This window comes from Carcharhinus amblyrhynchos, chromosome 31 (assembly GCF_965287045.1).
Source record: "Carcharhinus amblyrhynchos chromosome 31, sCarAmb.v2.hapA, whole genome shotgun sequence".
Classification (NCBI taxonomy): Eukaryota; Metazoa; Chordata; class Chondrichthyes; order Carcharhiniformes; family Carcharhinidae; genus Carcharhinus; species Carcharhinus amblyrhynchos.
The window spans coordinates 25680784-25704104 of record NC_137354.1 but is presented as its reverse complement, the minus strand read 5'-3'; the positions used below and the strand labels follow the sequence as shown (position 1 = coordinate 25704104).

Genomic DNA, 23321 nt, shown 5'->3' with positions numbered 1-23321 from the left:
TTTATTACAATAAATAAAAGACATAAGAACATAAGAAATAGGAGCAGGAGTAGGCCATCTAGCCCTTCGAGCCTGCCCCGCCATTCAATAAGATCATGGCTGATCTGAAGTGGCTCAGTTCCACTTTCCCGCTTTCTCCCCATAACCCTTAATCCCCTTGCCTACCAAAAACCTATCTACCCGCGTCTTAAATATATTTAGCGAGGTAGCCTCCACCACTTCAACGGGCAGAGAATTCCAGAGATTCACCACCCTTTGAGTGAAGAAGTTCCTCCTCAACTCTGTTCTAAACTGCTCCCCCCTTATCTTGAGGCTGTGCCCTCTAGTCCTGCTGTCCTTCCTGAGCGGGAAGAACCTCTCCACCTCTACCCTATCCATTCCCCTGTGGCTAAAAGTAGTGGGCGACACATGTCCATGAACAGGACTATAATGATATAGATGGGCATAGATCAGGGTATATGTCAGCTAGATAGTTAATATCTTTTCCCAAAAGCAGGGGAGTCTAAAACTAGAGAACATAGGTTTAAGGTGAGAGGGAGAGACACAAAAGGGTCCAAAGAGGCAATTTTTTTTCATACACAGGGTGATGAGTGTCTGGAACAAGCTGCCAGAGACAGTAGTAGAGGCGGGTATAGTTTTGTCTTTTAAACACATTTAGATTGTTACATGAGTAAGATTGGTACAAAGGGATAAAGGTCAAATGCGTGCAATTGGGACTAGCTTTGGGGATTTTAAAAAGGGCAGCATGGACAAGTTGGGCCAAAGGGCTGTTTCTATGATTCTTTGTAAGAGTTATGTACAAGGCTACTAAACACACCCAAACAGTTTAAGTAGGGATAACTTGGATGTAAGCTGTCCCATTGGGAAGATGCAACAGGGGTTCATGAAGGGCAGGTTATGTTTGACTAATTTGGTGGAATTCATTGAGAACATTTTGTGCGCAGTGAACAATGGGGGTCCTGTGGACGTGATGTATCAGGATTTCCAGAAGGCATTTGATAAGGTATAAGGTAAACATGCACAGTGTTATGGGTAATGTATTAGCATGGATAGAGGATTGGTTAACTAACAGAAAGCAAAGAGTGGGGGTAAATGGGTGTTTTTCTGGTTGGTGGTGTGCCTCAGGAATCAGGGTTGGGACTGCAATTGTTTATGACTTACACAGATGATTTGGACTTGGAGACCAAGTATAGTGTGTCAAAAGTTACAGATGATACTAAGACGAGAGACGCAGCAGTGTGCAGAGGACGCTGAAAGTCTGCAAAAGGGTAAGTGAGTGGGCAAGGGTCTGGTAGATGGAGTCCAATGTTGGTAAATGTGAAGTCATTCATTTTGGTAGGAATAACAGCAAAATGGGCTATTATTTAAATGGTAAAAAATGGCAGCATGCTGCTGTGCAGAGGGACCTGGGTGTCCTTGTGCATTAATCATAAAAAGCTGGTTTGCAGGTGCAGCAGGTAATTAAGAAGGCAAACATTAAGAAGGAATTTTGTCTTTCGTTGCTAGAGGAATGGAGTTTAAAAACAGCAAGGTTATCTTGCAGCTATACAAGGTGCTGGTGAGGCCACACCTGGAGTACTGTGTACAGTTTTGGTCTCCTTACTTGAGAAAGGATATACTGGTATTGGAGGGGGTACAGAGGAGATTCACTAGGTTGATTCTATAGTTGAGAGGGTTGGCTTACGAGGAGAGATTGAGTCGATTGGGACTACGCTCATTGGAATTCAGAAGAATGAAGGGACTTATAGAAACGTATGATTATGAATGAAATAGATAAGTTAGAAGCAGAGAAGTTGTTTTCACTGGCAGATGAAACTAGAATTAGAAGGCATGGCCTCAAAATAAGAGAGCAGATTTAGGACTGAGTTGAGGAGGAACTTCTTCACCCATAGGATTGTGAATCTGTGGAATTCCCTGCCCGGTAATGCAGTTGAGGCTACCTCATTGAATGATTTTAAGGCAAGGATAGATTTTTTGAACAGTAAAGGAATTAAGGATTATGGTGAATGGGCAGGTAAGTGGAGCTGAGTCCACAAAAAGATCACCCCATGATCTTATTGAATAACAGAGCAGGCTCAAGGGGCCAGGTGCTCCTGCTCCTTGTTCTTATGACTGTGTTGATCCAAACTGCATTTACAAGATCTGAACTCTTTCAGGATTTCCCACTTCCTATACAACATCCAATCCTATAGTTCTATCAGTAAAGATGAGCTTATAGTTACCACACTGTAAACGATTGAGTAATTATTCTGGGAAGAGTCTCTCCTTGGTTCAGTGAAGATGTGGGTTTTAACTGCCTCCATGAAGCACTCTTACTTCTGGTCTGCATGTAGCACTGGCTTGCAGGCTGCTAGATGGAATCTGCCCCTTGCTTCCATGAAAAGATTGCCAATTATATTATTGTTTTCCAATTGAAGATTCTCCCTGTACATTTGGCTGTCTATCCCACCCAGCTTCTGTTAGTTTTAAGATTAACATGTGTATGCCTTCCCTGGATGGTGTTATCGTCTATCCAAAGTGTTTCCTATTAGCAGGATGATGTATTTACTTTGGTTTGCCTACAACTGCTAATCTTGTTATTGGGATTCACATCCTGTGAAATGGTGGTGGCTTTGAACCTGCTGGAACATTCATGTCAAATCTGATCGTTGCTCTTTGAGCAAAGAATGTTGAGGGATATTTTAATAGATGTTTGAAAAATGAGGGGTTTAACCAGTAAATAGGGAGAAACTGTTTGTTCTGGCCAATGGGTTAGAAACCAGAGATCTCCGTTTACAGGGAAAGTGATGAGTTTCAGAAGGGAACTGGATATAGATTTGAAGAGGAGAACATTTCCAGAGTTATGTGACTGGGGGAACAACTGACTAATTGCTAAAAGCCAGCATTGGCATGACGTGCTGAATAGTCTCTTTCTGTGCAGTTGCACATGGCTGATTGGCTGCCTCAGTGCCACATCCATTAATTTCTCTGGTTAACTAAAATCTGTCAAACTGTGATTTTAAATTTAACATGTCTTCCAATCCTGACATGCCCAAAGGTCAGTTTTCAGCCAGCTTGATTCATTCCACACGAAAAATCTCAGGATGTTGCTTGGGTTGAATTATGAAGAGAGGCTGGTTGGGTTGGGATTGTTTTCTCTAGAGCGGAGAAGGCTGAGGGGGCAACTGACTGAGGTGTGTAAGGTTGAGGGTATGGGCAGGGTGGATAAGAAGTAACTGTTCCCTTTGGTTGAAGGGTCAATAACAAGCGGGCATAGTTTTAAGGTAAGAAACAATAGATATAAATGGGATTTGACGAGTTTTTTTACCCAGTGAGTGGTGGGAGTCTGAAGTGTGCTGCCTGGAAGGGTGGTAGATGTGGGAAATCCTTCAACCTTTAAGAAGTATCTGGATGAGCACTTGAAATGTCATAACATTCAAGGCTATGGGCCAAGTGCTGGAAAATAGGATCCATGTAGGTTTAGTGCAGTTTTGTCAGTGCAAACTCAAAAATCATAGAATCCCTACAATGCAGAAAGAGGCCATTCAGTCCATCAAGGCTGCACTGACTCAGCGTCTTACCCAGGTCCACACCCACTGCCTGCCCTATTCCCACAACTCTACACATTTACCACGGCTAATCCACCAGAAACCGAAGCACCTGGAGCAAACCCACACAGACGTGGGAAGAAAGTGCAAAAGTCACCAAAGGCCGGAATTGAACCCGGGTCCCTGGTGCTGACGCAGTGGGTTGAAGGGCCTCTTCTGTACTGTATAACTCTGTGGCATTGGATACAGCAGGGACAATGAGCCCTGACAGCAACCCAAATGTAATTCCAGTGACTTGTGTTCCAGGTCTAGCCATGCCCAAGTCAAGTGTTTCACCACAGCTATGACCCTGGCATGTAACCAAACAATGTAGAAAATTGACCAGTTTATGTCCTATCCACCAGCCACAAAAAACTGAATAGTCCAGCCTGGCTGATTAACACCTACCATCAATCATCAGCAAAATGATGGAAAGTTCACGTGCTAACAAGCAGCACTGACTCAGCCAAAAGCTGCTCACTGGTCAGTTTGGGTTTCACCAAAGTTGCTCATCTCCTGACCTCATTACAGCCTTGGCCTAGTAAGAAGCCTCATAACATCAGGTTAAAGTCCAACAGGCTTATTGGGAATCATGAGCTTTTGGAGCGCTGCCTCTTTATCAGGCTCTTTCGTCACTCACCTGATGAAGGAGCAGCGCTCTGAAAGCTCATGATTCCAAATAAGCCTGCCAGACTTTAACCTGGTGTTGTGAGACTTCATACTTTGCCTACCCCAACCCAACACTGGCATCTTCACATCAAGCCTTGGTCTAAACATGGACAAAATAATTGAATTCAGGAAGTGAGATGAGAGTGACTATCCTTGACATGAAGACATCGTTTTACTGAGTTTGGCATCAAGGAGCCCTAGAAAAACTCGAATCAGAGTCGGGGGAAAGCTCTCCATTGGTTTGAGTCACCAGATTCGCAATCATTAACATCCTGGGGGTAATCAGTGTCCAGAAAATTAACCGGAGCAGCCATATAACAAAACTGTCTTCATGAGTGCATCAGAGGCTGGGAGTCCTGTGGCAAATAATTCACCATTTAACTCCTCAAAACCTCTCAACCATCCACAAGGCACAAGTTAGGAGTTAGAAGGAATATTTTCCACTTGCCTGGATGAACACAGCTCCAACAACACCATCCAGGACAAAGCAAGCCCCTTGATTGGCACTCCCTCCACCACAGATAGTGGCAGCAGTGTGTACCATTTCGTAGATCTCCTGTGACTTGGAAAGGCTCCTTCAACAGCATCTTCTAAACCTGTGACTTCTATCACCTAGTCAGACAAGGGCAGCAGATACACGGAACACCACCTTCTGCAAGTTCGCTGACAAATCACACTCTATCCTGACCTGGATATGTATCGATGTTCCTTTACTGTGGTTGGGTCAAAATGCTTGAACTCCCTCCCTAACAACACTGCGGGTATACCTACACCACATGGACTGCAGCCATTCAACAAAGCAGCTCACCACCACCACCTGAAGGACATTTAGGGATGGGCAATAAATGCTGGCCTAGCCAGTCTCATCCACACTCTGTGTACAATAGAACGTAGAACATTACAGCGCAGAACAGGCCCTTCCGCTGACCAGTTAAAAAACAATGACCCTCTAACCTAAACCAAACCGTTACCATCCATAAACCTATCCACGGATCTCTTAAACGCCCCCAAACTAGGCACATTTACAACTGCAGCAGGCAGGGCATTCCAATCCCTCACCACCCTCTGGTCTCGATCAATTGTCATTTACGGGTGACGTTCCAAAATTCTACCACCTTTTGTGTGCAGTAGAAAAGTTCTCTAATTTCACTCCTGAATGGACTGATTCCAATTTTTAGGTTGTGTTTCCTCATCCTAGGCTCCCCAGCCAGGAAGAATTTGTTTTCTGCATCCAAGGCAACCATTGAGAAAACCATCCACCTGGTTGCAGTTGTTTGTTATGCAAATGCATTGCCATTGGGATTCACAACAACAACTTGTACTTGTATAACATCTTCAATATGTAAAATGTCCCAAGGAGCATGATCAACAAAATTTGACACCAAGCACATAAGGCAATAGGTGGCAATAGGTGACCAAATAGGTGGGTTTTAAGGCGTAACTTAAATGAAGAGGGCCGGGTGTTGGAAGGGGGATGCAGAGATGGTTTAGAAGATGAATTCCAGAACTTGGGGCTGAGGCTACACTATCTCCAGTGGTGGAGCAATTAAAATCTGGCATGCTGAAGGGGCTGGAATTGGAGGAGCACAGATATCTCAAGGGATATAGGATTGGAGTTTATTGTAGAGATAGGTAGGATAAGGCCTTGAAGATTTTTGAGAGAAGGGTGATAAGAATTATAAAATTGAAGTGGTGCTTACTGGAAACCAGTGTCAGGAATGATACTGGGGGTCAGGATACAGCAGCAGAGTTTTGGGTAGCGATAATTTTGTGCAGGGTGATCAGGCGGACATCTGTGAAAAGTGACAGTAAAGTTGCAAGCACTCTGGTTCAGCCCCTCAGACTGAGACAAGGATGGAGTTGGCATGTGAACAATTTGTGGCAGGAACCAAGGACAATGGCCAATATTTAGCTTGAAGCCAATAACCAAGCCAGACATACTCTGTGATATAAATAGAATCACCTTCTCAATCTGTAAACCATTTCTCTCGCATTAATGCAGTGGTGAGCAGCATCGGGTGAGATTTACATATTAGCTGTGCAATGGAGATGTTTAAGTTTGTGTGAGCAGTTTTGTGTTGGATTCAACATATCCAAAGATGTGTGGGTTTGGTGGATTGGCCTTGCTAAATTGCCTCTTAGTGTCAGGGGAGCTAGTTAGGGTAAATGCATGGGGTTATGGGGATAGGGGATAGGGCCTAGATAGGATTGTGGTTGGTGTAGACTTAAGGGGCTGAACGGCCTCCTTCTGCACTCTAGGTTCTACCTTGTACTTTGCGCTTCGAGCTATCTGTTCAGTTGGACCTGGCAGGAGGCTTTATTGTCCTTTCCTTTCTATAGCATGTTTCTCTCTCTGCAAGCTGTTACTTTATACTAGGGCTGTTGTTGTCCCACCTACTCTCCTCTTGGGTGTGCCACCCAAAGTAATCATTCTTTGCTATAGTGGTTACATTACTGGTCTCATGATTCTGGAAGTGTTATCACCAATCCCATCATGCCACTTTGAGATTTTCATTTCCCTCTTTAAAAATATTTCTGTCAGTAGAAATGACAAACTGTTGGCCTGTTGCAAATCCTAGCCTGTTCACCGAGGGAAGGAATCCTGCCATCCTTACCTAATCTGGCTTGTATATGTCCCAAACTAATTTTCAACTGGGCCAGCCATTTGATTTATTATTGTCACATGTATAGTATCCAGTAGGGTATACAGTACACATACAGTAGAAAGTATGTGGTACATACCTGGATGTACAAGGATGATGCCTGGATTGGGAGGCACACCTTAGGTTGAGGGAGCTAGGTCTCTTCTCCCTGGAGAGACGAAGGTTGAGAGGCGACCTGATAGAGGTTTATAAAATGTTGAGAGGAATAGATAGGGTGGATTCTCGGAGGCTATTTCCCAGGGCTGAAATGGTCGCTACGAGAGGACACAGGTTTTAGGTGCTGGGAAGCAAGTACAGAGGAGATGTTAGGGGTAAGTTTTTCACTCAGAGGGTGATGAGTGAGTGGAATTGGCTGCCGTCAGTGGTGGTAGAGGTGAACTTGCTGGGGTCTTTTAAAAGACTTCTGGCTGAGTATATGGGATCTAATGGCTTTGGAAGTTACAGGTAGTTCTATGACTTGGTAGGTATAGATGTGATCGGTGCAATTTGTGGGCCGAAGGGCCTGTTTGTGCTGTAGTGTTCTATGTATTCTTGTCCACTGTACAGACCTTCATAGAGAAGGAAAGGAGAGGGTGCAGAATGTAGTTTTACAGTCATAGCTAGGATATAGAAGTAGATCAACTTAATATATGGGAGGTACATTCAAAAGTTTGATGGCAATAGGGAAAAAGCTGTTCTTGAGTCAGTTGGTACATGTATCTTTTCCCCAATCGAAGAAAGTGTGTGCGGTTTTTGCTTATACTGACTGCTTTTCTGAGGCAGCAAAGTAGACAGTCAGTGGATGGGAGGCTGGTTTGTGTGATGGGATCATACACTCTACAGTGCACAACAAGGCTATTTGGGCCATCAAGCCTAATCCGATAACAATCCCCCCCACGTCTATCCCCATTACCCATAATTTACCCTCCTAATCCCCCGACACTAAGGGACAAAATAGCATGGCCGATCCACCTAACCTGCGTATCTTTGAACTGTGGAAGGAAACTGGAGCACCCAGAGGAAATCTACGCAGACGCAAGGAGAAAGCGCAAACTCCACACAGTCACCTGAGGCCAGAATTGAACCCGCGTCCCTGGTGCTGTGAGGTAGCAGTGCAGCCCCATGGACTGGGCTTTGTTCACAAGCCTTTGTAGTTTCTTGCTATATTGGACAGAGCAGGAGCCATACAAAGCTTGATCAACCAGAAAGAATGCTTTCTATTGTGCATCTGTAATAGTTGGTGAGAGTTGTGGCAGACATGCAAAATTTCCTTAGCCTCCTGAGAAAGTAGAGGTATTGATGGGCTTTCTTAACTTTAGTGGTGGCCTGGAGGGACTAGGACAGGTTGTTGGTGATCTGGACACCTCGAAACTTGAAGGGGTGGCACAGTAGCATGGTGGTTAGCACTGCTGCTTCACAGCTCCAGGGACCTGGATTTGATTCCCAGCTCGGGTCACTGTGTGTGGAGTTTGCACATTCTCTTTGTGTCTGTGTAGGTTTCCTTCGGGTGCTCCGGTTTCCTCCCACAGTCCAAAGATGTGTGGGTTAGGTTGATTACGATGCTAAAATTGTTCCTTAGTGTCCTGAGATGCATATGTTAGAGGGATTAATGGGTAAAATATGTAGGGATATGGGGGTAAGGACTGGCTGGGATTATGGTCAGTGCAGACTCGATGGGCTGAATAGCCTCTTTCTGTACTGTAGGATTTCTGTGAAGTTCTCGACCATTTCCACTTCATGTTCATGTAGACAGAGGCATGTCTTCTATGTTTCCTGAAGTCGATGATTATCTCCTTCATTTTGTTGACATTGAGGGAGCGATTATTGTCATGGCACCAGTTCACCGGATTCTTTATCTTTCCTGTACACCATCTGATCGTTCTTTCAGATCCAACCCACTATGGTGATGTCATCAGCAAACTTGAAAATCGAATTGGAGGGGAATTTGGACTAACAGTCATAGGTGTATAAGGAGCATAGTAAAGGGCTGAGGACAGAGTCTTGTAGGGCACCGGTACTGAGGATGATCATGGAAGAGGTGTTGCCTATTCTTCCTGATTGCAGTCTATGGGGTAGACAGTCTAGCATCCAGTCACAGAGAGGAGCGAAGGCCCACACTACAAAGCTTGGAGATAAGTTTTGTAGGAATAATGATGTTGAAGGCTGAGCTGTACTCAACAAATAGGAGTCTGACATAAGTGTCTTTGTTATCCAGCCTGTGACCCCTGTTACTGAACCTGAACCAGTGCTGGAGACAATACACTGTCAACTCCGACTGACCTTTGGGAGCTTCATGTAAAGGGTGTGGTGCAGTCTTTCCTGTCAATCAGAAGGTCATGGTTCAAGAAGGTCACGGCTAAAAGTAGTGGGCGAGAAGAGGATTGGGAGAGGTTTAAATATCAACAAAGAATGACGAAGTTGATAAAGAAAGGAAGGATAGACTATGAATCTAGGCTAGCGCTAAATATAAAAAAGGATAGTAAGAGTTTTTATAAATATATAAAAAGGAGGAGGCTGGCTAGGGTGAATGTTGGACCCTTAGAGGATGAGAGGGGGGATTTAGTGGTGGGGGATGAGGAAATGGCTGAGGCCTTGAATAACTTTGCTTCGGTCTTCACGGAGGAGGACGCGAATAGTTTGCTGGGTGTTAATGATGGAAAGATGGTAGGAGTGGAGGGCCTGAATGAGGTCATTGTTACTAGAGAGGCAGTGCTCAACAGACTAGATGGAATGATGGTGGACAAGTCCCCAGGACCAGATGGAATGCATCCAAGGGTTCTGAAGGAAATGGCAGAGGTCATAGTCACTAAGGCATCCACTATTTTCCAAACCTCACTGGATTCCGGGGAAGTGCTGGAAGATTGGAAAACGGCTAATGTTATGCCGCAGTTTAAAAAGGGTAGCAGGCAAAAGGCAGGGAATTATAGGCCGGTTAGTTTAATGTCTCTTGTAGGAAAAATGCTTGAATCCGTAATCGAAGAGGAAATAGTGAGGCATCTTGAGAAGAATTGTTTACTAGAGTTGAGGAGGAACTTCTTCACTCAAAGGGTGGTGAATCTCTGGAATTCTCTGCCTGTTGAAGTGGTGGAGGCTGCCTCGCTAAATATATTTAAGACGTAGGTAGATAGGTTTTTGGTAGGGAAGGGGATTAAGGGTTTTGGGGAGAAAGCGGGAAAGTGGAACTGAGCCACTTCAGATTAGCCATGATCTTATTGAGTGGCGGGGCAGGCTCGAAGGGCTAGATGGCCTACTCCTGCTCCTATTTCTTATGTTCTTAAGACCTACCTCAGACTTGAACACATCATATAAATTGCAAAGCTGAGGGTGTCATAGGTGCAGAGAGAGCGATTACTTGATTAGAGTTGAGTTTATTCAGCTGGCACAGATTATAATAGGCACCAAGTCCCCATCGCCCACCACCCCTGAGCTTGTTGGTGTACAATGGCTCCAGCAAGACTTCACATTTAAATTCTGCGTTCAAATTCTTCCAAGGATCTGCCACCTTGATATCTGATGTTTTCCTGCCAACAACACTCAGGACTCTGTCTTCCTCCCAGTCTGGCCCTGGTCCATCAGTTTCTTTCACTCCACCATTGTCAGCCCAAGCCCTAAGCTCTAGAATTCCCTTCTGACATCCTTCCCTCTTTTAACGGCCTTGTTTGGTTTTGTCTCCTTATTTAAACGGTTCATTGTCAAACTTTGAGAAATGTTTTACTAAACCTTAGAATGTTTGCGGCACAGGAGGAGACTATTTGGCCAATTGCCTCCATGCCAACTCTAAGAGCAAATCCTATTTTCCTGTTTCCTTTTTTTTGAGACAGTTGGCCTCACTCCTTTCCTATTTATAGTTACCAAAGGGTTATGGATTCCCTTTTTATGTTAACTGCCAGCATAATTTCTCTTCCCCGCAATTCAGCTAAGCTCTCAATTGTATTCACATTTCTCGGTATGACATCTGTCGTAAACACCTTTTTTTTTTTTGCTTCATTTTTCACTCTTTCGTCATTCAGTAAACTCTGGTTTTGTTTGTTCTACTTTGCTGAATTCCTTCAATTCTCCCCTTCAATTCTTCCCTGTTGTAAAAATCAGCCTGTTTTAACCCTTATACGGTGGACAAATAACTTTGAGTAGACGTCTTATTAGTACGAACAATATTTAATTAAACCCACACAATCAATAATCATCCACCCGACCAACAATAAGTTATCTTACAGAAATGCTAGAATTCAAGTACAATACAAGACCTTGACTTGACTTTGTGCGACTGACAAATACCCAAACAGATACTGGCCTTTATCTCTGCACTGGTCTCGGTAGTTGTCTGTGTAGTCTGGTCCTTTAGTCTGGTGTGGTACCCTGGCTCTGATCTTCTTTCTTTCCTCCCTTCTCAGGTGTGGTGGCTCTCCGTCGTTGTAGCTTGTTCGTGGGGTCAGAGAGAGAGAGAGATTCCTGGTTGTGCAGCATCCTTTGTACCCCGTTTGGTTTCACGCCCTTTTTTTTTTGGCCATTGCCAATCAATCGATCAGGACTTGATCACCCTGATCGATAAGAGTCCAATCAGGTGCTACCACACCGATCTCTGGGTGTGTCCCTGGTGGCCATGCCTGTATGTGTTGTAGGCACAGAGGTCACAGACCTTCCTCCTAAATAAGGATTCACGGTGCCTTTACGTCTGGCACACAACCCAGTGTGACCAGAAAGTCTCTTTCATCCTGGAGATGGCCCATATCCTGTGTATTCACTCATCAGGGTTGCAGCCTGTTTGTCTCTGTCTTTAAACTGCAGCCTGTCGGTTTAGTTTCTTGCCCAGTTATCCCAGAGTGCTTTACAAAACGCCATTTTAGATGGCCTGTTTGGCTACATCCCCTTTTACAATGTCCCTTAAAATCTACAAAATTAACAAAGATTCTGGCACTTTTTCTGATCTTTCATTAAGTAGCTCAGTGTCAAACTTTCATTTGATCACATTCCTGAGTAGCGCCTGAAATTGTTTACTTTGTTACTGGCACAATGAAAGCTGCCCTCGACTTTTCAGTGTTCATCTTGCGACACCCGTTTTGACCTTACAACATTGGCTTCAGCTTTACGATGCCAGGACAGCTTGTTCATGCGTGCGCATTGTTTTACACCACCCGTCTGTGTAACCGGGCAACTTCACTCCAGCCACTGTGCTGTCTTTATTAAGTCAAACTGTCTTTTATTAGGTTGGAAATGAGTGGATTGCAGAGGGATTAACAGAATAAAACAATGTCAGATTTTTTTGGCACAAGCTATTGTAAAGGTGCTCAGTGCATCGCCTAATACGCACTCAGACTCAAGATTAAACAGGCAACTGACAGTAATTGATGTCTTTGTTATATCCCCCTACACTCAGAGAAATGTGCGCTAAGGCTTTTTCAATGAACAGTTGCCTCAGCGACCTGACAGGGTGAGTTGAGAGCGTTTGACACTGCCCCATGAGTGATTTTTGGCCTTGTTTTTGAACTAATTCCTCATCCATAACGTTGGGGAAATCAATTACTGCGTGCAATGTTTCAATTTGCAATTGCAAACTGCACACGGTACAGTGATGCAGCAGGACATAGGCAAAGAGGTGAAAAGGAACGTAGTAGTAATTGGGGATAGTGGGGTTAAGGGTATTGACACTGTCTTTTGTCACAATGACAAAGTGCACAGAAGGGTGTGTTGTCTGCCTGGTGCTCGGGTCCAGGATGTCGCATCTGGGCTGCAGAGGAACCTGGAGTGGGAGGGTGAGAATCCGGTCGTTGTGGTACATGTGGGTGCCAACGACGTAGGCAAAATGCGAACTGAGGATCTGGGGAGGGAGTATGAAAAGCTGGGAATGGAATTAAAAAGTAGAACCGACAAGGTGGTTATCTCTGGGCCCCTGCCTGAACCGAGTGCAGACAGGTGTAAGGCTGATAAGATTAAGGAAGTGAATGGGTGGCTCAGGGATTGATGTGGGAGGAATGGGTTTGAATTTATGGGGCATTGGCATCAGTATTGGGGTAGGTGGGACCTGTTCGGGCGGGATGGGGTTGGTCTGAACCGTGCTGGGACCAGAGTCCTGGCGAATTGTGTAAGTAGGACTGTAGACAGGGCTTTAAACTAATTGGGGGGAGGGTGCGAGGGTAGGTGACATTATGGGGTCTAAAGTTAAGGAGAGGGTACAGGTAAGGGAAGAGCCTGAGGATGTCCCAATAATAAAGGGAGTAGGGGGCGTGAGTATGGTTGGTGGAGTTCTGGCAAATAGGGTCCAGGTGAAGGCTGGGATGAAGGCACTTTATCTGAATGCACAAAGCATTCGGAATAAAGTGGATGAGCTGGTGGCGCAGATCAGCACAAATGGATATGATCTGGTGGCCATAACAGAGACGTGGCTGCAAGGTGACAGGGACTGGGAGCTGAATGTCCAGGGGTATCAAGTGTTTAGGAAGGATAGGTGAGAGGAAAAAAGCGGGGGGTGGGGGGGTGTAGCTCTGCTGATTAAGGATAGCATCAGGGTGGTAGCAAGGGATGATATAGGAACCAAAGAGCAGAAAGTGGAATCGTTGTGGGTGGAGATTAGGAACAGCAAAGGGAGGAAGACGCTGGTGGGTGTTGTCTGTAGGCCCCCGAATAATGATCTGGAGGTGGGGCGGGCTGTTAACGTGCAAATAAGTGCGGCGTGCAGGAATGGAATGGCCATAATTATGGGAGATTTCAATCTACATATTGATTGGTCAACCCATGTTGGACGCGGTGGGCTCGAGGAGGAGTTCTTGGAATGCTGCCAGGATAGTTTCCTTGAACAGTGTGTGTTGGAGCCGACGAGGGAGCGAACTATCTTGGATCTGGTGTTATGTAATGAGGCGGGTAGAATTAGGGACCTTGCGGTGAAGGATCCTCTTGGGGAGAGAGATCATTGGTGGAGTTTCTGGTACAGATGGAGGAGGAGAAAGTGGGTTCCCGGACACGCGTCTTTTGTTTGAACAGAGGGGAGTACGGTAGGATGAGAGAAGAATTGGCGAATGTTGACTGGGGGAGCGCGTTGGAATGTAGGTCTGCTGAGGAGCAGTGGAGGATCTTTAAGGAGATCTTTCTTGGTGCCCAGCAGAAATTTATTCCGATGGTTAAAAAGGACCGTAGGAGGAGAGGCAATAAGCCGTGGATAACGAAGGAGGTGAAGGAAAGTGTTAAATTAAAAGTGGAGGCGTTTAGAGTAGCTAAGAGTAGTGGGCGAGAAGAGGATTGGGAGAGGTTTAAATGTCAACAAAGATTGACAAAGAAGTTGATAAAGAAGGGTAGGAGAAACTATGAAGCTGGGCTAGCGCTTAATATAAAAAAAGGATAGCAAGAGTTTTTATAAATATATAAAAAGGAAGAGGTTGGCTAGGGTGAACGTTGGACCCTTAGAGGATGAGAGGGGGGACTTAGTGGTAGGGGATGGGAAATGGCTGAGGTCTTGAATAACTTTTTTGTTTCGGTCTTCACGGAGGAAGACGTGAATAAATTGCCGGGTGTTAGCGATGGAAAGGTGGTAGGACTGGAGGGTCTCAATGACATTATTGTTACTAGAGAGGCGGTGCTCGACAGACTGGAGGGACTGATTGTGGACAACTCCCCAGGACCGAATGGAATGCATCCGAGGGTTCTGAAAGAAATGGCTGAGTTGATAGTGGATGTCTTGGTGGTTATTTTCCAAACGTCGCTGGATTCCGGGGAAGTGCCGGAAGATTGGAAAGTGGCTAATGTTACGCCATTGTTTAAGAAGGGTGGCAGGCAAAAGGTAGGGAATTATAGGCCGGTTAGTTTAATGTCTGTTGTAGGTAAAATGTTAGAATCCGTCATCAAGGAGGAAATAGCGAGGCATCTTGAGGGGAATTGCTTGATAGAGCAGACGCAGCACGGTTTCGTTAAGGGGAAGTCGTGTCTGACGAATTTATTGGAGTTCTATGAGGATGTGCCTAGGGCGGTGGATAGAGGAGAGCCGATGGATGTGGTCTTTCTTGATTTTCAGAAGGCGTTTGACAAGGTACCTCACAAGAGGTTATTGCAGAAGGTAAGGGTGCATGGAGTTGGGGGTAGGGTGTTAGCGTGGATAGAGGATTGGTTGTCAAATAGGAGGCAGAGAGTGGGGGTTAATGGGTGCTATTCGGATTGGCGGTTGGTGACTAGTGGAGTGCCCCAGGAGTCGGTGCTGGGGCCTCAGCTATTTACCATTTATATAGATGATCTGGAGGAGGGAACCGAGTGTATGGTGTCGAAATTTGCTGATGACACCAAGGTTGGTGGAATGGCAAATTGCGTGGAGGGTGTGGAGAGTCTGCAGAAGGATCTAGATAGGCTGGGTGAATGGGCCAGGAACTGGCAAATGGAATTTAATGTTGGCAAGTGCGAGGTGGTCCACTTTGGTAGGAATAATGGTAGGAAGGACAATTACCTACGTGGCGAAAAACTGCAGCAGGCGACGGTGCAGAGGGACCTCGGGGTCCTTGTGCATGAGTCGCAAAAACCCAGCCTACAGGTGCAGCAGGTGGTCAGGAAGACGAATGGGATGCTGGCCTTCATAGTGAGGGGGATTGAATATAAAAATAAGGAGGTCTTGCTGCAGCTGTATAGGGCACTGGTGAGGCCACAGCTGGAGTACTGTGTGCAGTTTTGGTCGCCATACTTACGCAAGGATATTTTGGCCTTGGAGGGAGTGCAGAGGAGGTTTACTAGGCTGATACCGGAGTTGAGGGGGTTGAGCTATGAGGAGAGGCTGAATAAACTAGGCTTGTACTCGTTAGATTTTAGAAGAATGAGGGGAGATCTCATTGAGACATATAAGATGATGAATGGGATGGATAGGATAGAGGTGGAGAGACTCTTCCCGCTCAAAGGACAGTAGGACTAGGGGGCACAGCCTCAACATAAAGCGGGGGGGTGGTTTAGAATGGAGTTGAGGAGGAACTTCTTCACTCAAAGGGTGGTGAATCTCTGGAATTCTCTGCCCGTTGAGGTGGTGGAGGTTGCCTCGCTAAATATTTTTAAGACGCGGGTTGATGGGTTTTTGATAAGCGAGCGGATTAAGGGTTATGGGGAGAGGGCGGGAATGTGGAACTGAGCCACGACAGATCAGCCATGATCTTATTGAATGGTGGGGCAGGCTCGAAGGGCTAGATGGCCTACTCCTCCTCCTATTTCTTATGTTCTAATTGGTTCCTGTAAACCATGTCGTATCATCAGTCCAAGCCTGTGTAACTAAGTTGCTTTGTTTAAATGTTGTAAGTAGGCCTGAGTGGTTTTAATTAGACTTCTCCTATTTTTATATGGTATCCACTGTAATAACTAACAAGTCTCACAACACCAGGTTAAAATCCAACAGGTTTATTTGGTAGCAAAAGGCACTAGCTTTTGAAGCGCTGTTCCATCAAGTGAGTGGGATTTCAATTCACAAACCGGGCTTATAAAGACACAAACCCAATTTACAAAATAATGGTTGGAATGCGAGTCTCTACAGGTAATCAAGTCTTAAAGGTACAGACAGTGTGAGTGGAGAGAGGGTTAAGCACAGGTTAGAGGTGTGTATTGTCTCCAGTCAGGACAGTTAGTGAGATTTTGCAAACCCAGGCAAGTTGTGGGGGTTACAGATATTGTGACATGAACCCAAGATCCCGGTTGAGGCTGTCCTCATGTGTGCGGAACTTGGCTATCAGTCTCTGCTCAGCGACTCTGTGCTGCCGTGTGTCGTGAAGGCCGCCTTGGAGACCGCTTACCCAAAGATCAGAGGCCAAATGCCCGTGACCGCTGAAGTGTTCCCCAACAGGAAGAGAACACTCTTGCCTGGTGATTGTCAAATGGTGTTCATTCATCTGTCTCATTCACCCAGACTTAACCGGGATCTTGGGTTCACGTCACTATCTGGAAATCTCACTGTCCTGTCTGGAGACAATACACATCTCTTTAACCTGTGCTTAACCCTCTTTCCACTCACATTGTCTGTACCTTTAAGACTTGATTTGTTCAGATAATCAGAATGGTAGTAGGCCATTTTGGTCAAGAAACACCCCCCCCCCCCCCCCATTCTTCTTGTATGTTTGATAGGGTGTTCAATTACACTTACTTTAACATTGAAAGTCACACCCTTTACATAGCAAAGAGTCTAAAATAATATACGGTAATGAAAATCATTTTTGTGTGCATCCATCCACTTTAAATTTCAACTGAAATTATAACATTTCTCAAATAATTACAACTGAATATATATAAAAAAACAGTGACAAGACTGGAAAACACAAGATACCTGATTACTGCAGACTCGCATTCCAACCATTATTTTGTAAATTGAGTGTGTCTTCACATGTGCTGTTTGTGAACTGAAATTCCACTCACCTGGTGAAGGAGCAGCACTTTGAAAGCTAGTGACTTTTGCTACCAGATAAACCTGTTGAACTTCAACCTAGTGTTGTGAGACTTCTTACTGTGTTTACCCCAGTCCGACACCAGCATCTCCACAACATAACTAACAAGGCCAGGAAAGCCATTTTGATGCTAGCATGTGGCTAAAGAAACCTATTTTGTCTTCTGTATTATCTGCATGTATTATCGAATTACTGTGTTAAAGTAGTAACCTTGGGATGACAATGGCTTAGTGGTAATATTACCAGTAATGCAGAGACTCAGCATAAAGCTCTGGGAACATTGTTTCAATTCTGATGGGAGTTAATAGATCTTGAATATAAAGGTAGTCTCTGTAATGGTGACCATGACATCTAGCAGCATCGATTTGTTTGTGCTTTCAGAAGCTGTGGAGTACGCACTAGACATCCTGGCCTTTCCGCCTCGCCTTCCAGAATGTCGTACCCTGGTTACCCCTCGTCTAGCTACCCAGCCTACCCTGTAAGTCACATAGTGGCTGCAGACCACAATTGTTTTGCAAGAGCGCCGGTCTTCTGAAAATAAGGCACATCACCAATAGCTGGTCTTCACTGAAATATTTGTAAACCGTTTGTAATGTATTTTAAGCATCTGATCTTCTAATCAATCAGAAGGAGTTTGACGTCGTTATAGTTTTGTTCTCATGAAATGTAATTTTTCTGATAACTTTTTGTTCCTTTGTCATGCCTGCCCTATGAAGAAAGGCAGAATTATTTTGAGCGGGGGGGTGGGAGAGTGGAGTGAATTAATATTGATACTAATATTGATAATATTAAACCTGATATTTCTGGTAATGAGCTACCCTGAACCTAAGAAATTAGTTCAGGTTCTTCAAATCTCTGGCTCAGTGGGAACGGTTTCCCTCTTGTAGACTGAAGCATTCAGATTAGATCCCACGCTTGGATTCCTAATCTCACTAAATGTGTTTGTTACACCTGAGGCTGCAGTTGCCCTCACACTGCTGAGCTAGTGAGCAGAAAGACAAGTTCCTGCTGCCTGCATGTGACCTCTTCTGGGAATGGTTGTGTCAGTAGATGGAGGGTAAATACAGGATTGGGCTTTACTGTGATTTCCCCCTCACTGCCCTCATTATGCCACTGATAAGGTTGGATAGGCTCGGCTTGTATCTGTTGGAGTTCAGACAATTGAGAGGTGACTGAAACAGACAAGTTATTGAGGTGATTTGAAAAGGTGATGCCAAAAGGATGTTTTTCTGTGTGGAAGGGACTAGAACCAGGGTATATGGGGTTTAATGAGATTGAGGGTTATAGATAGGTCTGTAGGTTGGTAGGTGTTGATGTGATCGGCGCAACTCGTGGGCCGAAGGGCCTGTTTGTGCTGTAGTGTTCTATGTTCGATACCGTTTACAAATAAGAGGCCTCCCGTTTAAGGCGAAGATGAAAATTTTGTTGTGAATCCTCTGGACTCTTCCCCAAGAATGGAGGCAATTTTTGACTTATTTTTGAGGCAGTGACGTAGTGGTATTGTCACTGGACTCATAATCCAGAGGCCCAGGAAAACATCCTGGGTTCAAATCCCGCTATGACGGAGGTGAAATTTGAGTTCAATAAAAGTCTGGAATTAAAAGTCTAATGATTACGCTGCAGTTGAATACTGTGTACAGTTTGATTATATTATAGGAAGGATGTTACTAAACTAGAAAGAGTGCAGAAAAGATTTACTAGGATGCTACTGGGACTTGAAGGATTGAGTTATAAGGAGAGGCTGGATAGACTGGGACTTTTTTCCTCTGGAGCGAAGGAGGCTGAGGGGTGATCTTACAGAGGTCTATAAAACAATGAAGGGCCAGATCAGCTAGATAGTCAATATCTTTTGCCAAAGTTGGCGAGTCTAAAACTAGAGGGATTGGTTTGAAATGAGAGGGGAGAGATACAGAAGTGTCCAGAGGGGAAATTTTTTCTCACAGGGTGGTGAGTGTCTGGAATAAGCTGCCAGAGGTGGTGGTAGAGGCAGGTACAGTTTTGTCTTTTACAAAGCGTTTAGACAGTTACATAGGTAAAATGGGCATTGGGGGATTTGGACCAAATGTGGGCAATTGGGACTAGCTTAGGAGTTTAAAACAAAAGGGTGGCATGGACTAGTTGGGCCGAAGGGCCTGTTTCCATGTTGTAAACCTTCTATGACTCTGATTACAATGAAAATATTGTCAATTGTTGTAAAACCCATTTGGTTCACTAATGTTCTTTAGGGAAGGAAATCTGCCGTCTTTACCTGGTCTGGCCTACATGGAACTCCAGACCCACAAATGTTGCCTGGAAAGGAGGCCAGTTAGGGATGGTCAATAAATGCTAGTCCAGCATTTAAATGACACGTCCCATTTAAAAAAAAATGAATAAAGAAAGATCGATTCTTGACTTACAAATGAGCCCCATCAGGAGTAGATGGAATTTGAAGCTGAGGCCATAATTAGATCAGTTATGATCTTATTGAATTGCAGGGCAGGCTCGAGGGGCCAAATAGCCTGCTCCTAATTTCTACATTCATTGAGTGACTATTGGGCTGAGTGTGAAAACAGGATTCCACCAGATTCTGCGTGTTTCCTGCCCAGTGCACTAATTTGATTTGATGTATTGTCGTATTTATTAGTACACAGTGAAAAGCATTGTTTCTTGCATACTATACAGACAAAGCGTACTGTTCATAGAAAAGAGAAGAAAGAGGTGCAGAATGTAGTTTTACAGTCATAGCGAGGATGTAGAGAAAGATCAATTTAGTACGAAGGAGGTCCATTCAAAAGACTGATGGCAGCAGGGAAGAAGCTGTTCGGAGTCAATGGATGGGAGGCTGGTTTGACTGATGGACTGGATTTCATTCACAACCCTTAGTAGTTTCTTGTGGTTTTGGACAGAGCAGGAGCCATACCAAGCTGTGGTGCAACCAGAAAGAATGCTTGCTTTGGTGCATCTGTAAAAGTTGCTGAGGGTCGTAGCTGACATGCTAAATTAGTGTTTTGAGAAAATCAAATAAAATTGTTCCAATTCTCTCACTTCTCAAACAAATTTATCCTTGGGTGGTGCAACCATGGTGCTTGTAAGCCAGAGAATGAACAAAAACTGTTCCAGATTTGCGCCTCTGGCAGATGAGATGATCTCCCCAGGCTCAATTTCATTTGTACTTTAGAGTATATCCACCATAGTGTGATATAACAATTCACTGAACAAGCTATCAATGATCTTACTGTCATCCAGACTATGCAAACAAACTTAGAAAAGGACCAGGGGACCTAGGTTCAAATAAAGGAAAGATAAACTGGATATCAGGAATATTTTCTTCACACAAGAAGTGGTCAAAACCTGGTGGACTTCCAAATGAAGGAATGGCAGTATTTAGGAATGAACTGAATGCTGCAGTGGTGATCATTCTGTTTGGTTCGAATGGCCACCACATCTATAATCCTGTGATCAAAACGGGAAATCAGGCTGGCCTTTGGATCAACTGAGCTTTTGTTTCAAATGAGGCCCCAGTTTCCATCCTTGGTCTCAGTTTAAGTTGGCTGATGTTAGTCACGGGGAATGATGTAGTTAATTGCGTATGCGTGTTGTGTGTGTAGATCCATTGATTAGGTACAATGCTGTCTGTTTTAAGATTTCCTTGCTCGTTGATTTGAAATGTGATCTCTTGTTCTATAACTGAGTTTGGCTTTTTTTTATATTTCAGCAGCCGGATGGGCAGTCTGGATATCCACAAGCTGGTGGGCAGTACCCCTTTCCTGGCGGTACTGGAGGCGCCTATCCCCCAGGTGTAGGAGGAGCCTATCCCCAGGCTCCGGGTGCCGGTGGGACCTACCCTAGTGGCACCTACCCTCCGCCTCCAGGTGCAGGTGGGGCCTACCCAGGGGGCACCTACCCTCCACCTCCAGGTGCGGGCGGGGCTTACCCAGGGGGCACCTACCCTCAGCCTCCAGGTGCAGGTGGGGCCTATCCAGGTGGCACGTACCCGCAACCGCCAGGTGCAGGTGGGGCCTATCCAGGTGGCACCTACCCCCAGCCACCAGCTGGAGGTTACCCACAGGGACCAGGTTGCCCTTATCAGGCTGGTGGGGCTACTTACCCAGCATCGACAGGTGGTTACCCTGCACCTCCAGGTAACCAACCGGGATGGGGATCTGGTGGCTCTGGATATCCATCTCCTCCGACAGGTAAACTCTCAACAAACTGGCTTTTTAAATTAAATTCAATTATAAGTTGTAACATTGCAGAGATAAATTAGTGTCACTTTGAATCAATGAATGATGCATCTCATTGTGTAAGTAATTATGTATTGAAGATGTGCATATGTCTGTGTTTAGTATGCATGTCTGGTAGTATATGTCTTATCAGCTGAGGGTGGGTGCGGGTGGTGGTGTGGTTCATTGGTTGTGTGAGTATTTGACTGGGTGCCATGCATCTTTGTTTCTGGCTGTGGGTCAAACAGATACACGTGTGCAAAAATGGGAGATTGTTTGGATGTCGTCGAGTGCATGTGTTGGTTGTGGCTCCAACCATTTCTCACTGGTTGGCACCTCTGCTGAAAATACGTATGCATGGGTATCACTGGGCAACATGGTGGCACAGTGCTTAGCACTGCTGCCTCAGTGCCAGGGATCTGGGCTCAATTCCAGCCTTGGGTGACTGTGTGTGGAGTTTGCACATTCTCCCTGTCTGTGTGGGTTTCCTCCGTGTTCCGGTTTAGAAACATAGAGCACAATACAGGCACTTTGGGCCCACAAAGTTGTGCTAAGCATGTCCCTATCTTAGAGATTTCTAGGCTTACCTATAACCCTGTATCTTATTAAGTTCCACGTACTTATCTAAACGTCTCTTTAAAAAAACCCTATCGAATCCACCTTCATCACCATTGCTGGCAGCCCATTCCACGCACCCATCCCTCTGAGTGAAAAACTTATCCCTGACATCTCCCATGTACCTACTCCCCAGCACCTTAAAACCTGTGTCCTCTTGTGGCAGCCATTTCAGCCCTGGGGCAAAAGCCTCTGACTATCCATCTCATACACCTCTATCAGGTCACCCCTCATCCTTCGTCTCCAAGAAGAAAAGGCCGAGCTCCCTCAACCTGTCCTCATAAGGCATACTCCCCAATCCAGGCAACATCCTTGTAAATCTCCTCTGCACCCTTTCTATGGCTTCCACATCCATCCTGTAATGAGGCGACCAGAACTGAGCACAGTACTCTAAGTGGGGTCTGACCAGGGTCCTATATAGCTGCAACATTATCTCTCGACTCCTAAACTCTTCCACACTGCCAAGAGAGAGTCCTACCACTAATATTATATTCTGCCACCGTATTTGACCTACCAAAATGAACCACTTCAAACTTACCTGGGTTGAACTCCATCTGCCACTTCTCTGCCCAGTCTTGCATCCTATCAGTGCCAACTTCTGACATCCCTCCGCACAATCCATAACAACTCCAACCTTTGTGTCATCAGCAAACTTACCAACCCATCCCTCCACTTCCCCATCCAGGTTATTTATAAAAATCAAAGAATAAGGGTCCCAGAACAGATCCCTGAGGACTCCACTGGTGACTGACCTCCATGCAGAATATGACCCATCTATAACCACTCTTTGCCTTCTGTGGGTGAGCCAGTTCTGAATCCACAAAGCAATGTCCCATTGGATCCCATGCCCCCTCACTTTCTCAATAAGCCTTACGTAGGGCACCTTATCAAATGCCTTGCTGAAGTCCACATGAGGTGTGGGTTTCCTCCCACACTCCAAAGATGTGCAGGTTAGGTTGATGGGCCATGGTAAATTGCCCTTTTGTAGTCAGGGGACTAGCAGGGCAAAAACATGGTTATGGGGATAGGGCCTGGGTGGGATTATTGTCTGTGTAGGTATGATGGGCCAAATAGCCTGCTTTTACACTAAGGATTCTATGATTTTACTGGGGTGCGTTAATCGAGCTGCACTGTGATGGTGCTCAGGGTTGCACAACAAACTCTCACTGTCAGTCCCAGGTTGTGCATGAAGCTGGGTCAAGGATGGAGGATGTCCAGCGTCTCTGGAGCCAGATCCAATGA

The 23321-nt window shown here is 45.2% G+C and overlaps 1 protein-coding gene across 1 annotated transcript in view; it reads left to right on the top strand.

Moving 5' to 3' along the window:
- The window catches only part of LOC145360576 (annexin A7-like), an 86447-nt gene that overhangs the window by 19313 nt on the left and 43813 nt on the right, over positions 1-23321 (top strand). Inside the window, exons 2-3 of the mRNA XM_080215903.1 lie at positions 17644-17740; positions 20957-21437. Of these exons, the coding sequence (XP_080072029.1) occupies positions 17696-17740; positions 20957-21437 (526 nt within the window). The 5' untranslated portion in view covers positions 17644-17695. The remainder of the gene's footprint in view (positions 1-17643; positions 17741-20956; positions 21438-23321) is intronic.